A 20,277-nucleotide genomic window follows, 5' to 3' on the forward strand; every position below is an offset into this window, starting at 1 on the left:
ACAAAGAGGGAGTATATGTATATATGTACATGTATAGCTGATTTACTTTGCTGTACAGCAGAAACAAACCCAGTGTTGTAAAGCAAGTAAACTCCAAAAAAAAAAAAAGTTATATAAAAAGAAAAAAGGAAATGGGAGACTAGTGAGCAGCTGCTGAGCCTTGCAGCCCATCACACACGGGCATCCACCTGGTGAGAGGCTGGGCACAACCGCTGCCCTGGCACCCAGGCCTGCGTGAAGGAAAATGTGAATCAGTTCTGCTTCCCACATAAGGAGGCTTTTCAGTATGCACGCCTGGTCTCTTCTGCCTTCAGCCCAAAAGCTGATTTTATTTTTGTATTTTACGAGCTTGAGAGAGGGAATTCATTTCCTTGGTATAATATGACCCTCTGGAGAAAGTCTTGTCCAAATATATTTTGCTCACAGGTTCTGTCCTGAAGATGGGCTGTACTGAAATGAAATGGAAAGAAATGATTACAGTCTGATTTATAGGTGAAGTGAATTGGTAGGTTTACGCCAAATTATTGCATCCAGGAAGGTGAAAAGCAATGCCAGGTTCTTCCTAGAAGCTGTAAACCTTTATAAAAAGAAATTTTTAGGGTGTACATGCTCTTATGCTAGCTAGCCTGTATTTTAATATAGTCGCTGTATTTGGCCCATTTCTCTTTCACTAGACTACAATCCCTGAGGGCAGCAACTGCTTTCATTGCATCTTGGTATCCCCCATGGGGATGTTTTTGCAACTTTATTTATAAGAAAGGCATTCTACACTGAAGACTGTTTTCAGTCTCAAGGGGCTGAACTGCCTCTTTCTTCCCCACTGGCTGATTAATACCGCCTCCATCCCAACCTGGTTCTTAGAGACATCAGGGCCTCCCAGCAATGACTCCTCCATCTTACCACCTCCCAAAAGCATGAGTGATAAATTATGCTTCTTTCAGGTGATAAGTAATATGCTAAGACTATTAACAACAAGCTTTTATTGAGTACTTCTATGGATCAGGTATTTTTCTAAGCATTTTCTGAGTGTTGTTCCATTTAATCCTCACAACTTCCCTGTGAGATAGGAACCGTTATTATCTCATTTTACTGAGGCTTGAGGTGCTTAAGTAACTTGCTCAAGGTCACAGAGCTAGTCAGTGGAAATAACTTCAATTTTCTGGGTGCTTATGGTAGACCGGGTACTGTACTGATCACGATAAACTGATGATCTCATTTCATAGTGCTTTTAACCCTCAAGAGGTAACCCCTCATTTCCTCCTCTTGCACCCCACCATGTGAATCCTGCTGACACTCAGGCTGTCCTTGAAGCAGGCTTCCTGACCATGGCAACCCTACCAGGCTAGGTAGGGTATTACCAGGATCCCACCTGGCATCATTAGGATCAAGTCCTCCAGGGCCTCCCCATGGTTGTGCCAACTCTAAGGAGTAGAACTAGATTTTCTGATGCCAGTTCCTTCCTGTGCTGACCTGGCTCCTTTATCTGACTTGGCCAACAGCCTCCTGTAGATGGGGATCTGAATGTTTAGGAGGATGTCTTTATTTAATTTTCAGTTTATTCATTTTCTATTTTAAAAACAGAGTTGTTTAATGGGTACAGAGCCTCAGAAGAAGAGTAAGTTCTGGAGCTGAATGGTGGTGATGGTTGCAAGACAGTGTGACTGTAGTTAATACTATTGAACTCTGCACCTAAAAATGGTTAAAATGGTAAATTTTATATTGTTTATATTTTACCAGAATTAAAAAACCACACATATGGGTCTGCTTTTCTAACACAACAGTAAGTCTGGGTTGGTTCAGCTCCTTGATGATGTCACTAGGGTCTCAGAGTCTTTTTCTCTTTACTGTCTTAGCATGATGGTTTCTATCCTGGGTTCAAGGTATCCTCTGAAACATTTTAAATTTCATCTGGTCAAGAGAGGAAGAAGGAGGGGAAGGGAGATACTAGCCATGGCTCTGGTTTTTTAAATCAGGTAAACCCCCAGAAGAGTTTTCTTCTACTTCATGGGCCAGAACTGGGTCTCATGGCCTTGCTAAGAAGCAAGAGCAACTGGAAAAGTGATTACTTAGCTTCCCAACCTTTAAGCTGAGGAGGTACATGGGGAGAAGGCCTCTGGGAGTGAGAACTGGTTATGTCTGGTGCTCTGCCAAAGGTCACATGGTCACACAGCAGGGCTGGCCAGGTCCAGGACCCAGGCTCTGGGTTCCCCATCCTGAGCTTTTTGCTGGGACATTTGATGAATTTTTAGTGGCTATTTTCCCAATAAAAAGGACTGTCCTGGAGAGTATCTTTCCAAGAGGAAAACTCTCCATAACTTATATGTAACTGAAATTAATCAACTGCTAAGAGGTTGTGTTAGGAAAGCACTGGGCATTGGTGGAGCCAGGACACCTGAGTGGTGCCCCAGGCTGGCTGGAAGTTTTGGGAAAGGTCCCCATGTCTCTGTGCTGATGAGGTGTAATTATATTTTTCTTGGTTAGTGTTGTTTATTAAGTGCCCAGTAAGTGTTTTGGTATCTCTAGATGAAAGGTACTCAGGAGGATACATATAGTTACTATTAACCAGTCATGTGCTTTCAAGAGTGGGCATATCACACAAGATGATGTTTCAAATGTTGGATTAAGATGACAGAAACTTAACAACATCTGTCCAGACCAGGAGAGTAGTGAAGTTGGGGATTCAGGGAACACTTAAAATAAGGAATGTAAATAAACATCCCTATTATAATTACCTTGCCATTGCAAGGTAGCCAGATGTGTACATGTGGCTTTTGAAGATAGAGAATGGACGCCATTCTCTTTAACTCCACCACTTGTTCTTTCCATGGGAGGAACAAAAGAGGAACTGGCAGGCCCTGGCCATTCTTTGAGCCCGGAGTAGGCACATCCCCTTCTCTATCAAGCCTTCTTGGGTGACTCCAGGTTATACCGATCCATCTTCATTCTCACCGATCCATCTTCATTCTCACCCCAGGGCGCCATATACAGTGAACATATTAGCACTTAGTGGTGTTGAAGTTAACTTTTCATCTTAGTCTTATAAGCTTTGCCAGGAGTGGGGACTGTTTGGGGGCAGCAACACAAGGATTTTTGGAACTGCTCAAGCCCAGGGCCCAAGCAGTTGGCCAGACACACTGTAAACCCTCAATAAACATCAGAGCTGGACTTATGGGATGGGCTGCCTATGGCTCTACCAGTTGGGAAATTTTTTTCATGATGCTTTGGAAACCAGTAGGATCGATTCCAGGTTAGAAGGTGAAGCAAGAATATCCCATCCCTGAAGGGGCATGATGCAGTTGAGTGCCCTCACAGAGTCCCCTGTGGTCAGACCACAGCGACACTTCCTGAGGTCAGCAAGACACCGACTTTCCTATAAAGGTAAAGGGTCCATTCTGCAAAACCAGAAACGAAATTGCTCCAAGGTGGGGTGATTCTTCAACAACAGGGGAAAAATAATGCAGCCCTGATCAACGTGGGAACAGCATAGCCAGTCAACTGAGAAAGTCCAAAATATTATTGCAAAGAAGAATTATATTTTTATTAGTTCACCATCAGAATATAAAAGTAAATAAGTAAACAGAAAACAAATGGAGTCATTTTACAGAAAGTAAATCATTGTAATGGCTTGGCACTTTCTGGTTATATCCACTTGTCATATTCCCTCATGCTGACAAGAAAGAGATTCTTGGCTGCTTTCTCTGCATCTGTCTGCTTCTTTGTGTGGCTATTAAGGAACAACTGGCAATTATGACAATTTTATGTCCTTTGCCATAACTACACTTGTCTTCTCTCTTGAATTGTAAGTTCTTTGTATTTTCCAGACACTAACAATTTCTCCATATCACTCTCCTATGTCTTACAGATAGAAGGCAGTGGGGGCTGCGAGAAAGGCTGAAGCTGAATTTCAATTTCAATCATCTTTTAAAATTCTGAGTTCAGGTATCCAAAGACTAAACTTGCTTAGAGGTGCAGAAAGCCCTGAGTTATCACCACCACTTCAAGGAAGTCTTCGTGGACACGAGAACTAATATCTGCTGTGTAGGACCTTCTCAGTTTGTGTGTTCATGTCTCTTGTGTGTTCACTATCTCTTGTGTTCCCATTCATCACAAATATATTATGGTGCTGGCATCAGAACATTGTGTTCTTACTGGTTGTCATAAAACTGATGCACTTGCAGCCTCAACTGAAAAGTTGTCAGTATAAATAACACATAAATTCACATTTTTCATAATAAGGCCCATTCCTTATATCAGGTTATGAGTGTATGAAACATATCTTGGCACACAAATGTTAAATAACAGTAATAAATTAATAAATACATAAATTACTTAAATATTTAAATAACATAAAAGTCAGCTGTGACCTGCTAGCTGGAAACACTATAAATAAATTAGCTGATTGTTTCAGTGGGCATTTAGCATGTAAACATAAAAATACAGCAAAGACATCTTTATAATCTTAAAAAAAAGGAAATTGGTAGAAAATATCTTTGGGGAGGTCTGTTCCGTCATGTCTTTTAAAAATTTAGCATAATGTCTTCCACTTTTCCTCTGAGGTTTCATACTGAGGTTAGAACCTGGAAAAGAATGCCGAGCATCTATGTGGATTCAAAATTCAGTAGCCAACCCTTATTTCACACAACACATTATTTGGGCAGTTGGGTTTTGGGGATTCCATGTCAGAAGGGTCCTCCCCTTCCTTATGTGGCCTAAGATTTTGCTGGTACTATACTTGCCAGAGGTTCTCTTGGGAGTTTTCTTAAAAGACCATCTATCTGATCATGTCATTTCCTTGCTTAAAGCCCTTCAGTGGCCCCAGGGGTCACCAGATAAGATTTTAACTCCTGGTAACAGCTTTCAGGCCACCAGTTCTCTGACTTTCAGCTACTTCTCTCTCTTTGCCTTCCCTTCTGGAAGGGCGGGACCTGTGCCTGCTTTCTTTACTGTAGTGTCCCTGTGCCGAGCATTGTGCTTGGAATACCATGGCCATCAAATAAACACCCATTAATGAACAAATGTACGGTTCTATCTCTGGCGACTATGTGTTAGGCACCGCCCCCCGCTTCCTGCCCCGCACCATCCCCACCATTGTCCTGACCGTGGGTACACTGAGTGCACAAGTCTGGGCTAGGCTTTGCTGGCTTGCTCACCTAACTGCAGGACACAGATGCCCATTCACTCCAGAATGAGCTGTAGTAGCGGTCCCGGGCTTGCACGCGGACGTTGGCATCCTTGTGGCATGTGACTTTGGCTGAGGTTTGGTCCATGAAGAGTTTCTGCAAGGGAGAGGGAACTTTTTGACAAAGCAGTCACAAGGTGGGCTGGGCATATTTTGACAAGTACAGTCTCCCAAAACATCCACACCTTAGTCTCAGGGCACTACTCTGGGAATTCACAGGGCGTATGTAGAACTTGCGCCACCTACTGACAGAAGCTCTCAGCATAGACACGATTTTTCTACCTTGTAAGCCAAAAGCCTGGAGGAAGAAATTGGTCAAGGCTTCATTTTTTCAGCACAGTTGCCTTGCTTGAAGGCCCCATGTGCACTCGCTCTAGTACTAGGCCAGTGGTAGGCTGAGAAAGATTTCCTCTAGCTGTCCCCTGAATATTCTGAAATTCTATAGTCTGATCCTTTTGTCAGAAATATCTTGGTTCAAAACCAGGCATTGCTGTTTATTAGCCATGTGGCCACAGGAAAATGTCTTAGTTTCTCTGTGTCTCAGTTCCTTATTTATAAAAGAGAGATAATCATAATAATCATTCCATTATAGAATTTTATAAAAGTTAAAGTAGCAAAGTATTTAATCATGTAGAAAATGCTCTGTAAGTACTACTATCTATTAATACTATATATTAATAATATATTGAGAAGCACATAGCAAGATTTTAAATAAAATCTAGGTAAAATCTACTCCTGAATAGCCCTTCCTTTCCAGAAAAAAATTCTCAGGGAGTTCCTGAATCATCGAATTTCTACCACATATAAACACTATACTGAATAAGGCCTTTATCTAGTGATTTCTAAAACTGGGGTCCAAGGAGTCTTTGGATCTATAAAAGGGCCTCTAGGAACTTGAGATTATGATGCTCAGGCAAGGAAGTTTGAAAGCCAATGTCTGAGACGATGTTCTGTTCAATAAGATAATTTCACAAGCTAGGAATTATCTAACACTTTAGAAGAAACATAGCATGAATGTTCTATCACCCATTATATTCATTCATTAGAAACAATTATTTTAGGCTCCTAGAGCCCAGATTGTCTATATCGAGGCCAATTCTGAGAGCAAAAATTAATGATCATCCATACTGGTGGCAGTAGGGTCTAAGTGATGGCCTTTGTGTCCTGGAGACTGAGTTTGCATCCCGGTTCTGCCATTTCCTAACTGGGTGACCTTGGGCATGTCACTCCACCTCTCTGAGCTTCACAGTCTTCACTAGTGAAGTACACATAACACTGCCTGCCTTTCTGGGGTTACTATGAGAATTAAGTGAGATATGCAGGGAAAACCCTCAGCAGAGTTCCAGGCACATAGAAAGTACCAACCAAACATTAGCTGTTACTAGCTCTTGCCTGGAAATCCCATGGGCGGAGGAGCCTGGTAGGCTGCAGTCCATGGGGTCACTAAGAGTTGGACACGACTGAGCGACTTCACTTTGACTTTCCACTTTCATGCATTGGAGAAGGAAATAGCAACCCACTCCAGTATTCTTGCCTGGAGAATCCCAGGGACGGGGGAGCCTGGTGGGCTGCCGTCTATGGGGTCGCACAGAGTTGGACACGACTGAAGCGACTTAGCAGCAGCAGCAGCAGCAGCATTATTGATCTTCTCCTCGATGTGGGCCTACGTAAACCTGACTACAGAACAGATGGTATCTGAACCACACCTTACCTTTTCTCTCTTGTTCTTTCCCTGGACCTGAACACAAAACGTCAGGGAGAAGTAGGAATGAGGGGTGCTCCACGTGTCAGGGTACTCCCAGCTGACCTCCACCTGCCGAGAATTCTTTAATGGTCTCAGTTGCAGGTTCTTGGGTGGGTCTGGTTTGACTGTAGAAGAGAGAGAAACAGTTATTTTCCTAATGGGGCTTTGGGGTAAGGTAGTTTTGGCTTCTGACCCCACTTTCGCTGTTGACCAGCTCTGAGCCTAGGTCCATATAATAGTTAGTGAACTTCTCTGATCTGGTTGACAGACATGAGTCACCCCTGCAAGTGATGCTCATGCTGAAGCCTGTGGGAGGCAGTCCTCACCAACCGCTGCTTTGGCTGAACCTAAGAGAGACTCAGAATCCTTCTCATCACTGTGCGGTTATACAGGCCTCGGGGGTGGAACCACCTCTGTATGGTGCTCAGAGGAAAGATCTCAGAGACAACAAGACTTACATCTGGGCTGGCAGTGAAGGACCACCCTCTCTACAATCGTTCCCCTCTGCACCAAACTCAGAAAGGGTGGAGCCTCTTGCTGGGGACTAGATGAGAGAGTCCCACTTAGTGCCCTTTCTTTCGCCTTTCATGGAAGCTGACACAGACTTGTCCTGTGGCAGTTAAGCCAACTTGTCTCTATGCTCAGTGACACATTCATTCAATAAAAAGCCCTTGTTATGTGCCAGCCACTGGACTGTGCACAGAAAGCACATCCCTGAGTGTCAGAAAGACTCTGTCCTCAAATAATATGCCTTCTTCTAGAAGGATGTAGGGAGGAGAGGGAGTTCATAGAATGGGCTTGAAACATCTGGACCCAGCACCTCTCCACACAAAGACAAAAGACTCCTATATGTTCCACAAATACTCTTTCCTCTTTCTTAACACAATGACATCTTATTTCCTTTAGGACTCAGACAATGCCACCTCGTCACAGAGACCTTCCCTGGCCACCTCACGTGAACAAGACCCCACCCTCTGCTTCCCACCAAAGGCAGTCCCTCCACAAATGCTAGAGCAGGTTCTGTGATTCTGTCACACTTTATGGCACAATGCATGGTCACTGGATAAAGGGTGAAGGATATGGCAAATGGCCAAATCTCCATCTGCCAATTTATAAAGAAGACTCTTTCAAATGCTAGAGAAAGACTAGTTGGGAATAATTGCAATTAGGAGGGGAAGCTCTGGTTCTGCATATGAATATTGTGCTTGAGGGACTGCTCTTGGATTCATCATGGAAGGTGCTTGGGTAGCAGAACAGAAGCATAACCAGGAGCCTGCTTTTTCTGAGGCAGTCTAGGTCTGAATTGCTAGCTGTGAGATCTGGGGCAAGTTGTTTAACCTAACCAGGACTCAATTTCCTCTTCCTTAAAAGCAGTAATTGTATCTACATTGTAATTATTTTGGGGTAGAGGTGAAGAGTAAGAGATAACGCAGGTATAAACCCTCACTCCGCCGCATGGAGCACTGTGAACATGTGATGAATGGCATCATCCTGATTAAGCAACATACAATCAAGCAGACTCACTGATGTCCCTGATGAAGAAGCTGCTGGTGTAGTTTTCATACTTGAGCTTGTGCACAGCTTCTACCACGACCTCAATAAGCAGGCTCTCCTCGGCGGCCGGGCAGGCGCTGCCCTCCTGACACTCCACTGTGTACTTGTTATACTCCCTGTGCTCCATGCTGACCTTCTCTGCTGAGAGCGACGCTGCTCCGCACGTCACCCCTCGGGGGTCAGAGGAGCTGAAATCAAAGACAAGTTATCCTGTGTCACACGACTGTAGGTGAGTCCCTAGCCATTGTAGCTAGACATCTGTCCAAGGATGCAATTTCTCCAATTGGTTTGATTTCTCTCAAGGGGACAGCAACTGCTCTCCCCATGAGACCAAGTGTAGCTTCAAAAAGTAGTACAAATGATTAGACACAACTCTGCACTTATATGCCTCTGGCCTAAATGAATCTGAAAATTTTTGGATCCAAAGCTCCTGGTTAAATCTCCTTAGCAAACATTTTAATTCATTTTCCTGAACAAAAATCAATACATACCTATTCTTAAGAAGATAAAGATAGTGTATAAATGAAATGTATATGCCTCTTTTAACTCTAGTCCCCCTTTTAACCATAATCTCATGCCCTAGATATAAATACAAATACTTTTCCTGACTTGTTGTATCCCTCCAGACATTATTCTATGAATATTCAAAGCAGTCATTTATCCACATGTATGTATACATAAGAACTTTCCAGGTGGTGCTAGTGGTAAAGAACCTGTCTGCCAATGCAGGAGACGTAAGAGATGCAGGTTCAATCCCTGGGTTCGGAAGATCCCCTGGAGAAGGGCATGGCAACCCACTCCAGTATTCTTGCCTGGAGAATCACATGGACAGAGGAGCCTGGTGGGCTACAGTTTATGGGGTTGTAAAGAGTTGGACACGACTGAAGTGACTTAGCACGCACACACGTATATGCATATACATGTGTTTGTCTATATATACATATATCGGTTTTATTTTTATGAAAAAGGATCAAATTATATATATATATATAAAATATGTATTTTATAAGTTTTAAAATTCTAACATATTATTATATTATATATGTTGTTGTTTAGTTGCTAAGTTGTGCTCGACTCTTTTGTGACCCCATAGACTGTAGCCTGCCAGGCTCTTCTGTCCATGTGATTCTCCAGGCAAGAATACTGGAGTGGGTTGCCATTTCCTTCTCCAGGGAATTTTCCTAACCCAGGGATCAAACCCGCATCTCCTGTTTGGAAGGCAGATTCTTTACCATTGAGCCACCAGGGACACCCATATTTACATACATATGTATGTATATATATAATTCTGCAACCATCTTTCCCCCTTCTGAACATACGGAGTATTCCATGACACACCACATGGATTGGGTTATTCATTTTGAAGACTGCACAATAAGAGGGGGTATAATGTACCTCACTGTTTAATATTTGCCCTGCAGATTACCAAGAACATCACGATGAACCCTTGCATCTATGTCTCTGTGAACTTGTATAAGCATTTCTTTAGTAAGCACTTTCATTTTAATGATGAAATAGTAAGACTCCAATGGTTTATTCAGTTAAATAGTGGCCAGGCCAGGGTGATCACGTAGGGTTTGTTCTGTTAGCCTGTTTTGTTTGGGAACTTAGATGAGAGGGAAGGAAGTCACATAGAGGGCTAACGTAGGTTCCGTACCAAGGGAAGTGGTTTCTTGGGGTAAGTTCAAGTGCATTGGACAAACAGTGAACTTCAGATTAGTAGTGCCAGCAGAAGAAAAAGGAGTTGAAGTGGCCCTGGGAAAATTTTTAGAAGCTTCACAGAGCTTTTGGAGTTGGTCTTAGGGCTTACAAGATACATGCCCTAGGGCTCTTGTTTCTATTTTTGACTCAAGGTGCAATTTTGACAAGTCCTTCATAGCTTTGATTTCTCCTTTTATTCTCTCCCTGTGGTGCTATGAGCCTTAATGAAGCATTGCCAGGCAATTTGGTTGTGTGGGTTCATACATAGCAGAGGCTATTCCAAGCCCCAATAATATCCTGTTCTAATGCTTACATTTATTCAGGCAACTAGCATAAACCTTCATGTTCTTTCCCTAATTTAGGCAAGGGTGTGTATATGCGGAGGGGGGGATTAAAAACATAGGATTGCTTTTATTTTCTGCCTTCTCATTAACCGATAGGGTATTGCTAGGTTGCCCTTATTTTCTTAATGAGAAAGTTCAAGAAAAATGCTGAGAAACCCCAGAGGTTTCACTTACCCTCTGCTGCTTTTGACACTGAATTTCAAATCAGTACTGATTGCTGTCAGCCACCAGCAGGTGAAGTGTCCAGAATAATCCTTTGCCTCACATTTTAAAAAACTCTTAGCTTTGGGTTCTGGATTTGAAAAGAACAAAAATTCAATATTTAGGGATTTTCTTTCTTTTAAAATTGCAGATTTTTATTGCCATAAATTACAGACCACTGTATGGTATAAGAGTGAAGATTTTCCATTTATGTCCTAGGAAAATGCTGCTGTTCCCCTGGCAGGCAGTTCAGTGAGGACTGGGAAGGTCCCAAGAGGAAGTTGATTCTGTAGATTATACTACACACCTAACATATCAGAGGGAGGTATTAATTTCTTTCAAGGCTATCAGCCCAGAGTTGAGTTACGCACACTGCATGTTAACTTCCATTAGTCATCCAATCATATTACTGCTATTTGAAAAGAACCTCAGGAAAAGCATCTAGATGCCCTCTGAAACTCTCTCAACAGGAGATTTTGATGGTTGATAATCCAAAGTGTCCAGCAAAGGAAAAACAAAGCAAAGGAAAATATAGGTTTTCGGTGGTTTCAGTAAGGGACTTGGTATGACTTCATTAACCACATTAAGCCTGTCTTGCCTTTTAAATTCTAAATTTTTTTTTTAATCTCTTATGGATCCAAAGAGAAAACTGACACCATCGAAGGGGATGGGATTACCTTTCTGATCCTTTAAAATATCAGTGGACCAAATTCCATCTTCCTTTTTGTGCAGCAGGAGGAGTGAACGACTCAGAGCCTCGCCTCCTTTGTGACAGGTGTACTGCCCAGCATCTCCAAACTCTTTGACTTGGATGGTCAAGGTTTTGCCAGAGCCCAAGACCTCACTGCTCTGGTCTGAGGTCCAGGTGATGCCGTCTTCTTCAGGAGTGTCACACGTGAGGACCACTGTTTCTCCAGGAGCATCAGGATACCAATCCAATTCTACAACATAAACTGGAGAGCACAGGGATTGGAGAACTGGACTGTGTTTTTTGTATTACCTGGGCATCTGAATGGCTGAAGCACAACCTTGCTAATAACAGCAAATGCTTGCTGAAGATGACCTCAGGTTACCAGGCTTCACTTGGGTTCAAAATTGTGGAAGAGAGAAGCTGAGTGTAATAGCTGCCACTGACTGATTGTCAAGCTGCCATTAATAGTTAACTTCTGATTAGCTGGCAGATGAGGAAGACCTTGATATACCAAAAATTACAAACAGCACAATACTCTTTCTCAAAGTCTTGGTGGACATAGGAAACTTCCAGCACAATTCACGTTCATAGAGAATAAATGCTGAAAAAGACTGATGAGGACTGAGATCCTGTCCCCACTAGCTGGCTGGGGAATTTTGAGAAAGATACTTAATCACCATGAGCCTCAGTTTCCTTGTCTGTAAAATGACAATAATAATAGTATCTGCCTTGTCGGTTTGGCTGTGAGGATTAAATGAAAAAAGCATGTAAAACACTTAGCACAGAATCTGTCACTCAGAATTAGTTGTTATTGTTATTCACAGACCAAAGGTTAGACAACTGTGCCAGAAACTGCTTTCCAATTTTCCACAGGGATTGAAGGATTTATTTCCTACTGCATGAAACTCACCAATGGAGATTTTCATTCCCTCTGTGTTTTTAAAAGCGACTTTACACTCTTACGAGGCAGTTCAGTAGATCTCAGTCTTCCCGTTTTATAGAGAAGGGTACTGAGGCCCATGAGGTTAAGCAAGGTTGCATCAAGTTAGAACCGCAAGAGTTATATCTCAGGCCTTTGCCCTGAACCTCTAATACCAGCATCTAAACTGGCACTTGAGGAATGGCCTAATATCGCATTTTGAAGAGTATTTCATATCAAACCTTCATTCATTCATGCATCAATTATTAATTAAATAGAACTGTTTAATGCAGTGGTTCTCAATGCATGATCATCCAACCACTATCAGCAGCATAGTAGTTGGGCTCTGTTAGAACTACAAGTTCTCAGTTACTGAATCAAGAACTTTGAGCTGGGTCCAGTGACCTATTTGTAATCTCTGCAGATGATTCTGAAACCCACTCTAGAGAGCCATGGTAGTTAAAAGCCCGGATATTGGAGTCAACACAGGTCTGGGTTAGGACTCAGCTCTATCTTTTACACTGTGGCCTTGGGCAAAGCACTCAATTACTCTAAGCTTCGAGTGTCATCATCTTTAAAATAAGCAACATATTAGAACTTGTTTCAGAAGGTGGAGATGTGGTTTACAAGAGCTAATTCATCTAAGAGCTTGACCCAGTGTCCTTAAATGCTCTGTCACTGCTGGCTCTTGTGATTGGCATCCCAATGTGAATCGTTATGGAATATAAAGTTCCCACTTGACATCAAAGGGATTTATAATTACTGATGGGTAACACAGACCTGATGTAAAAGTACCTGGGGCCCAGCTCTGAAAATGGTCAGCTGTGCCGATATAAAACTACACGGCACCTTCGACTTTCTCTGTCACACTGGTGACCGACCAGCAGGGCTATTTTCCTGTCACAATTAAGACTCAGAAGACAAAGACACCTGTCCAAGGGCAGGGGAAACAGCTGCATGAGGAGATGTGTCTAGAACCTAGCGCCCGGCGCACCTCGTCTCATTGCCAGAGTCGCATGCCCTCTCATTGTTTCTCACTTTGACTTTCTGGAATTTCTGTGGTTTACCAAATCAGAAGTAACTCAGGGCAGGCTATGCAAGGGCCATACCTCCTGAGCTCGCTCAAAATCCCAGAGCTGGAAGGGTTTGGAACAGTCATCTGGCTCAGACCTTTCTCTTTATTCAGGGGAGGGTCTAAAACTCTCAGACTCTCCTGAGGCAGAGTAGGGGTGGTTGGGTCCTTGTCTTCCGTAAATTCTTAAGAACAGAGGAAGAGCCCCAGATTTCTTTCAGGGACCCACTGTACTGTGTTCTCCTCGCTACTGAAAGATGGTTTCTCATGATCAGCTGCAATGTCTTCACTGTAAATGCATGCCTATTTCCTCTTGCTCAGTTGTCTGAGGACAGAGGAAACAATTGCTTCATGTCCTTCTGGTAAAACCTTCTTCAAATATTTCAGTGCATAAGCATTGAAGTGAGACAGAATTGGGGTCAAGTTCCTGTTCCACCCTTACTGGGTGAAATTTGGTAAGTTACTTAATCTCTATAGCCTCTACTTTTAACATCGGTAAAATGGGGTATAAACACTTCCTATCTCTTATGGTTGTTGTGAGAATTAAATGAGATGCTGTTCTCAATAAACATTATTATTATACAATTAAAGACAGTAATTGTCTATGTTATTACATTGACATCACGGAGAAATATCTGAGGGCTTTTCAGGAACAGCTAACAATCTGTTAATACACATTTGTTGTGTGTGAGATACTAGAAGGATAGAGGGAATCCCTTATTATAATAATAAGTATCTATTATTCTACTTATAATTTTTATTGATCACTGGGATAATAAATAGATGGCCTTGAATCACCAGACACATTATTTTAAACAACCAAAACAATAATACTAGCTAACATTCACTGTCACTTCGTCATCTGTTGAGTTGTCTTCTGTATTCACTAGTATATTTAATAATCTTTGTAGTAGATATCACTTCGTAAACTTCAGTTTACTTGAGGGAACTCAGGCTCAGAGGTGACCCAGCTCAAGGTCACATAACTAATAAATGGCAGAATCAGCTCTGAACGGAAGTCAATGTGGGTCTAAAATCCCGTGCTTTCCCCAAAGTGCTTGGTCAGAGGTAAGTCATCTCAGTGCCAGCTGAGGGGCTGATATTGCATGGTGGGGGGGAAGACATAGTTCTTATACTTTTCAAATCCCTCACTTTGGAATCTTAATCATAAGATACAGCTGATTTTTAGTAATACTGGTAAAGTCTGTATCTCTTTTCCTACCATAGTCCACCAAAAGCTCCTTCTCTGACATTTAATGTGAGAGCCAAACAGTCAAGCCATACAATACAGATATCCTCAAAGGTGGAACAAGGACAGAGGGCCGCCGTTATCCCAGAGTGAAGTCCCAGTGCCTGCCCATTTCAGTCTAATTTCTCAACAGGGCTGCCTGACAGTCCTGGCTTAGGCCCTGGGACCTTCGAAGAGAATCAGGAAAGGCTGGTTACCATTTTTCTCCAGTTCCCATATGGCCACGATGGGAGATGCCAGCAAAACCAGGGAAAACCAGGAAACGACCAACTGCTGAGGGTGCATCTGCATGAGAGGCAGAAACAGAGGAGGAGAAGGAAGAAAAGAAAAAAGAAGAGGGATAGGAGAAGAGAAAATGTCAGTAGTTACACAGTCACATTTGCAAGCCATATTCACATTCTATGTATTCCATTTGTCTTTAATCTTTATCTTCCGCTTCCTTCTCTGTGCTGTTAGGTTAATTTGCAGTGAATTCCAGGAGCCCTCTGCCAGTCTCTGGGTAAGAGCATCTCCAAACAGAGAACCACAGATGATCTGGAGCTGAAAGAGACCTAAGGCCAGCCATCTGATACAACCCTCTTATTTTTAAGATGAGAAACCTAAGGGTCAGAGAAGGAGCGTGACTTGTCTGGATTGACATTCAGTCATTATTTACTCCCTAAGTAGAGGGTACTGAGCTAGAACAGCTGAAACTGAAAAGGATTTTTACCTGGATCCTGACTTCCAGGAGCAAATAGTTTCATTCAACAAGTATTTCTTAAGTCACTTTGTTAAATGCCTATCCTCTGGTTGGGGAAATAAGCTATATATCCACATTATTGTAGCACAAGGCAGAATGTGCAGTGACACTCCGGACTGTAGGATTTACGTTGTGGGGTGGGGGAGTCAGATTTGAAGTGATCTTTCAAGTTCTGGCAATGAGTTCAGTCCTTGTTAAAGAAGTCTCCTTTCTCTCCTGTTTAGGCTGTAATTGTTCCAAACACAAAGATTATTTCCTCCCATGTAAGGTATCCAGTGGTTCTCAAACTTGAGTGTATGTCAGAATAACCTGGAATCCTTGCTAAAGCACAGACTGGTGACCCCACCCCCTACCCTGACCCTAAAATAACTAATTCAGCAGTCTGGGTGTGGGAATCTACATTCCTATAAGCTTCCAGGGGAGGCTGATATTGCTGGTCTGAGGACTACTCTTCAAGGTCCATTGATTTAATATATGTCCAGGGTCCAGAGCCCCTGAAAATCAAGATGTTCCTTGGGAGAAGACCATAAAATACTGAATATCTACCACAGAGTAATTAAATGCATACTTTTGTGCCAAATCAGCCATATTATAGTGAATTCACCATGTTACAGTGAAACTCAGTCAAGATTAGTATTCAGGGTTTATGAAAATTTTCAGACTGAAAATTAGATGGAGATTGTTATTTATTTTCAATCTGACACACCTCTATCCATCTTGGCTCTCCAATGTTCTGTAGGAATATAGTTTCAAAAACCACTGGTCTATATGAAGACCAGACTCAAAAAGTTTTTGGCAAAATACCTTAAAAATAAGCACCCCTTGGTCAGGGTGACTAAATATTGACAAATCATGGCTGTCAGAATGATGCTAATCCTAGGGGCACTTTGCCACCTACTTTATTCCCTTATATTATAAAGGTTATGAGTGGCAGAGTCAGGACTAGAAGTCAGCCCTTCCCAAGCACCATCAGCACTCTTGTCAGGGTCACAGACAAGACTTTAGTTTAGTTTAGTTCAAGTTGTGACTGTAGCGAAGTTCTAGTTGCCACAGAGGACCAGTTATTACATTTGTAGGCATGGAGTCCAGCAGCATGGGCTTGAATTCTGGTTTGAGCACTCACTAGTTGCTTTATATTGGCCAAATTACTCTCTGAGCCTCAGTTTCCTCATCTCTAAAATGGGTATAAGACCCATTTCTAAGCATTGTTGAGGGAATGCAATGAGATGACATATTATAGAAGCCAAACCAAACATATTAGCTTGTACCCAGAAGAAGAAATAAAGTAAGAGTTTAATTTCTCTCTTGTGCATGATGGACAAATTAAAAAGTCCTGCCTGTATATATATACTACTGTGTATAAAACAGATAACTAATGAGAACCTACTGTATAGCACAGGGAACTCTGCTTGTGCTCTGTGGTGACCTAAATGGGAAGGAAATCCAAAAAGAGGAGATACATGTATACATATGGCTGACTCACTTTGCTGTACAGCAGAAACTGACACAGCAGTGTAAAGCAACAGTGCTCCAATAATAAAATAAAATAAAAATGAAACAAAAGTCATGCCTGGCTATAGGGAAATGCCCAGAGGCACTGCAATTATACAGGCCTATAAAACCCAGATGTCAGCACTCTGGGAATGAAAAAACAGAGATTCCTGGCACCTTCTGGTGAGTCCTTTATGCTCTCTTAACACTGGGGTTTTCCCTTTAGCTAGGTGCCCAGCACTTCCTCTCCGGGCCTCAGATGCATCTGAGAATATCAGGTGAACCATACTTCACAGTCAAGAGGGCCTTGGTGATGGTTCTAAGAAGCAACTCCCATTTTTGTATCATCTACATTTTAAACCACAGGACAGTGGCAGAAGGTGGAGATGGTGCTGGGCTACTCTCTTAATCAAATGCAGGGGAAACCACAAAGAGGCTGCCTGCAGTTACCCTGTTGTTCTCTTGATCATCTGATACCATGGGCTTGAATTCTGGTTCCACCACTCACTAGTCATATGATATGGGCCAAATTACTCTCTAAGCCTCATTTTCCTCAGCCATAAAATGGATGTAATACCCATCTCAAAGGGTTGTTGGGCTGTATCCCACAGACCACAGTTTCTCAACATGCTCAATTTGAGAGTTTTAAGGATTAAATGTTGGAAAATGCAATTTCACAGGTTTTCTAAACTCTTGAAACCTTTATATGATGGATGTCAGATCCCTAGATACTGTAGTGTGTTAAGGCTCCCTAACTCTGGTGTTAACATGGGCATGCCAGTGATGTTTGGCTGAGTGTCTCTCTTTCAAGTTTTATTTCGTTCATTACTTTTTAATCAGAAAAGAGAATTATCATTTAAAGATAAAAAGACATAGTCACAGAAGGCATGTGTAGCAAATGCAAATGGTCCTAGTTTTAGACATAGGCAGCTCTGTGTTGGCATCCCAGCTCTGCCACTTTTTAGGTGTATGACTCTGGTCAAGTCACTTGCTCTCTTTGAGGCTCACACTCCTAATCTGTAAAATGGTCACCCTGTTGTGATAAAATGATAATGAAATAATTCACATAAAGTATTCAGCACGGTGCCCTGATGAAGGCAGGACTCCCGGCGGTTTCCTCTCAGAGCTCCATTCCTCCTTTGACAGCACCTACTTAAGACAACTGCAATCATATTGCTGCTTCTTTCACGTTTGTCTTCCCTACAACACTGAGCTCTCTGATGGCAGCAGCCACATCTGTCTTATTCTATACTTTGTCCCCAGAGTCTAGCAGAGAGAATCTATCTTAGAGGGATTTCATTATTAGAAGAATGGATGAATGGACAGAAACCATAACATCTCAGACCCCAATAAAATGAAGTCTAAGAGGCTGCCCAAATTCTTTCTAATACCTTGAAATTCCTCATTTGAAAACAAAGTGGGCCATCAGCTCAGGTTTAGTAATCTCTTTTTTAAAATGATATTTTAAACTAATGATTATCTTTTTAACCTGAAAATTATTGTGCATGATTAACCTGGGCAACCATCAGATACCAGAATAGTAGAGATGATCATTTTTCCCTCTTCTTACAGATTTTAAAACTTCACAAAGTAATTTTAAACATTGGAGTTGCTTTCCATTGTTTAAGTGATTAGTTAATCCAAAAGATCTAGATAACCCAACCATTAATCTAGTTGATTGTCACAAACCCACCACAAATATGGGACTAACTATGCTAACAATATACAGTTATGAGGTCTAAGCATGAATTCAATTATTTCTTGAATTTATTATTACTTATTGAATGAAAGGCTTTTAGTAAGTTTACAATAACAAGGGAAGCACCACTCACTTTAGTTCTATACAATCCTTTAACTGATGAATGTTAATATTGAAGAAAACATTTTTATACACATACTACTTTAAAATAAGACAAACCTTTCTAAAAAATATGCGTTCCTTCATAGACCTTAGTAAATAATTATTATTAGTTGACTTTTAAAATGAATACTTTATACCCCTGGACAGCCTGTGGCCTGTGGAAGGGGCGACAGGGGCAGGGAAATGCTTACCTTGCTTCTGCTCCTGCTGCAGAGTTCGCTGGGTCTGAAACAGTTGTTTCTGCTTCTGATGCTGCTGTTGCTACTCTTGGAGCTTATATACTCTACTCCTAACAAGCTTTCTGATGGAAACTTAAACTAGAAACTGACTTGTTCCAAATTGCAACACTGAAAACGACTCTCACAACCTTCTGGGGAATTTCAAGCAGTTCCTTTTTTTCTCTCTCTATGTGTATCAATAGCTCAGAGGGAACACAGGCATCAAAATCCCAGGTAGTGAACTAAGAGGAAATGACTTTCGGGTGGAGAAAAAGGAAGGAGATGGGATGCTCACTTCTTTGAGTTGACATCATGGCCGAAGAGATCAGAGGCAGTAAGAGGCAACCTCCCTGGACTCCGCAGACAAGAGAAGAAGGAAGAACAAGGAGACGTCGAGCCGGAGGATGAGTTCAGGTCAGGATCCAGCAATTGTATGCTGGAGGGTTGGAAAGCAAAATCTACGGTCCTCCTGAAGTCAAAGAGGATGAGATGAGGGCAAAGGTTTAGTATGTCCTGAACGCCCTTCCCCATATTACGCCTTTAACGTGTGGATTTCAGAAACATACTCTTACTACCCATTGTGTCCCTGCCAACCCTCCAACACACTGTGCACACTCATCAAGACACAGCCCTGGGAAGATGATAAACATGTATATTACTAATAACACTCAAAATATGTAGGAATACTGTCTACCCTCACAGGTACTTACTGATAGACGGATGTGAGCAGAAAGTGAAATATCCACAGGCATGTATACAACCAATGCCACACTCAAGGTACACTTCTTTGGGCACCCAGACTTCACACTCATTTTCACACAAATCTATGACCCTAGGAGCTCTACACAGATGCACAGAGGTAGCAGAACTATCTGAAGATTTCCAGCAGAGTTTAAGAGAGGTGCAAAGGTGTACATCTGTTTTAGACACCCCGATTCCCATCTGCGCACGAACAGAAACATTAAAAACACCTACACCAAGTACTACAGGGAGCAAGTGCAGGCCGTGCTCAAATACGTACATCGCCGACAGAGGGCGCTGCTGCGAAACGGTCCCCGCGCAGCGCCCGGGGTCCGCGCGTGCTGTAGTGACTTCTCCATCCAAGCCTCAGGTCCCAGCCGCGAGGGAAGTTCCTGGGGCCGGCCGGGTTTAAGGTGGGTGCAGATTTCCACACTAAGTTTCCTCGCAGTCTCAGTCAGGGAAAACGGGGAACCCGGGCGACAGCGGCGGAGCTTCCCAGCCGCACTTCCTCCCTCCCGCCGCTGTCCCGACCGCGGGAGGGCGGGGGCGCTTAGCAGGCAGTCCCACTGGTTA

At 42.5% G+C, this 20,277-nt stretch overlaps 1 protein-coding gene across 4 annotated transcripts; it reads right to left on the minus strand.

The window, feature by feature from the left end:
• Positions 1 to 400: 400 nt before the first annotated feature.
• Positions 401 to 20,011, minus strand: IL12B (interleukin 12B). Of its 4 annotated transcripts, XM_010855307.1 has the most exons (9): positions 19,985 to 20,011; positions 19,259 to 19,432; positions 14,852 to 14,939; positions 11,401 to 11,676; positions 10,697 to 10,814; positions 8,448 to 8,665; positions 6,891 to 7,048; positions 5,151 to 5,276; positions 3,530 to 4,577 (listed from the first exon to the last, which is right to left on the minus strand). In XM_010855307.1, exons 3-8 carry the CDS (start codon positions 14,937 to 14,939, stop codon positions 5,151 to 5,153), a joined length of 984 nt encoding a protein of 327 aa, XP_010853609.1. In that variant the 5' UTR covers positions 19,259 to 19,432; positions 19,985 to 20,011; the 3' UTR covers positions 3,530 to 4,577. The 4 variants fall into 4 exon arrangements, with proteins under 4 accessions (XP_010853608.1, XP_010853609.1, XP_010853605.1 ...); XM_010855306.1 differs by lacking the exons at positions 3,530 to 4,577; positions 19,259 to 19,432; positions 19,985 to 20,011 and adding exons at positions 401 to 450; positions 18,937 to 19,024; XM_010855303.1 differs by lacking the exons at positions 19,259 to 19,432; positions 19,985 to 20,011 and adding an exon at positions 18,937 to 19,024.
• Between the last annotated feature and the right edge of the window lie 266 nt (positions 20,012 to 20,277).

This window comes from Bison bison, unplaced genomic scaffold (assembly GCF_000754665.1).
Source record: "Bison bison bison isolate TAMUID 2011002044 unplaced genomic scaffold, Bison_UMD1.0 scf7180017864363, whole genome shotgun sequence".
Classification (NCBI taxonomy): domain Eukaryota; kingdom Metazoa; phylum Chordata; class Mammalia; order Artiodactyla; family Bovidae; genus Bison; species Bison bison.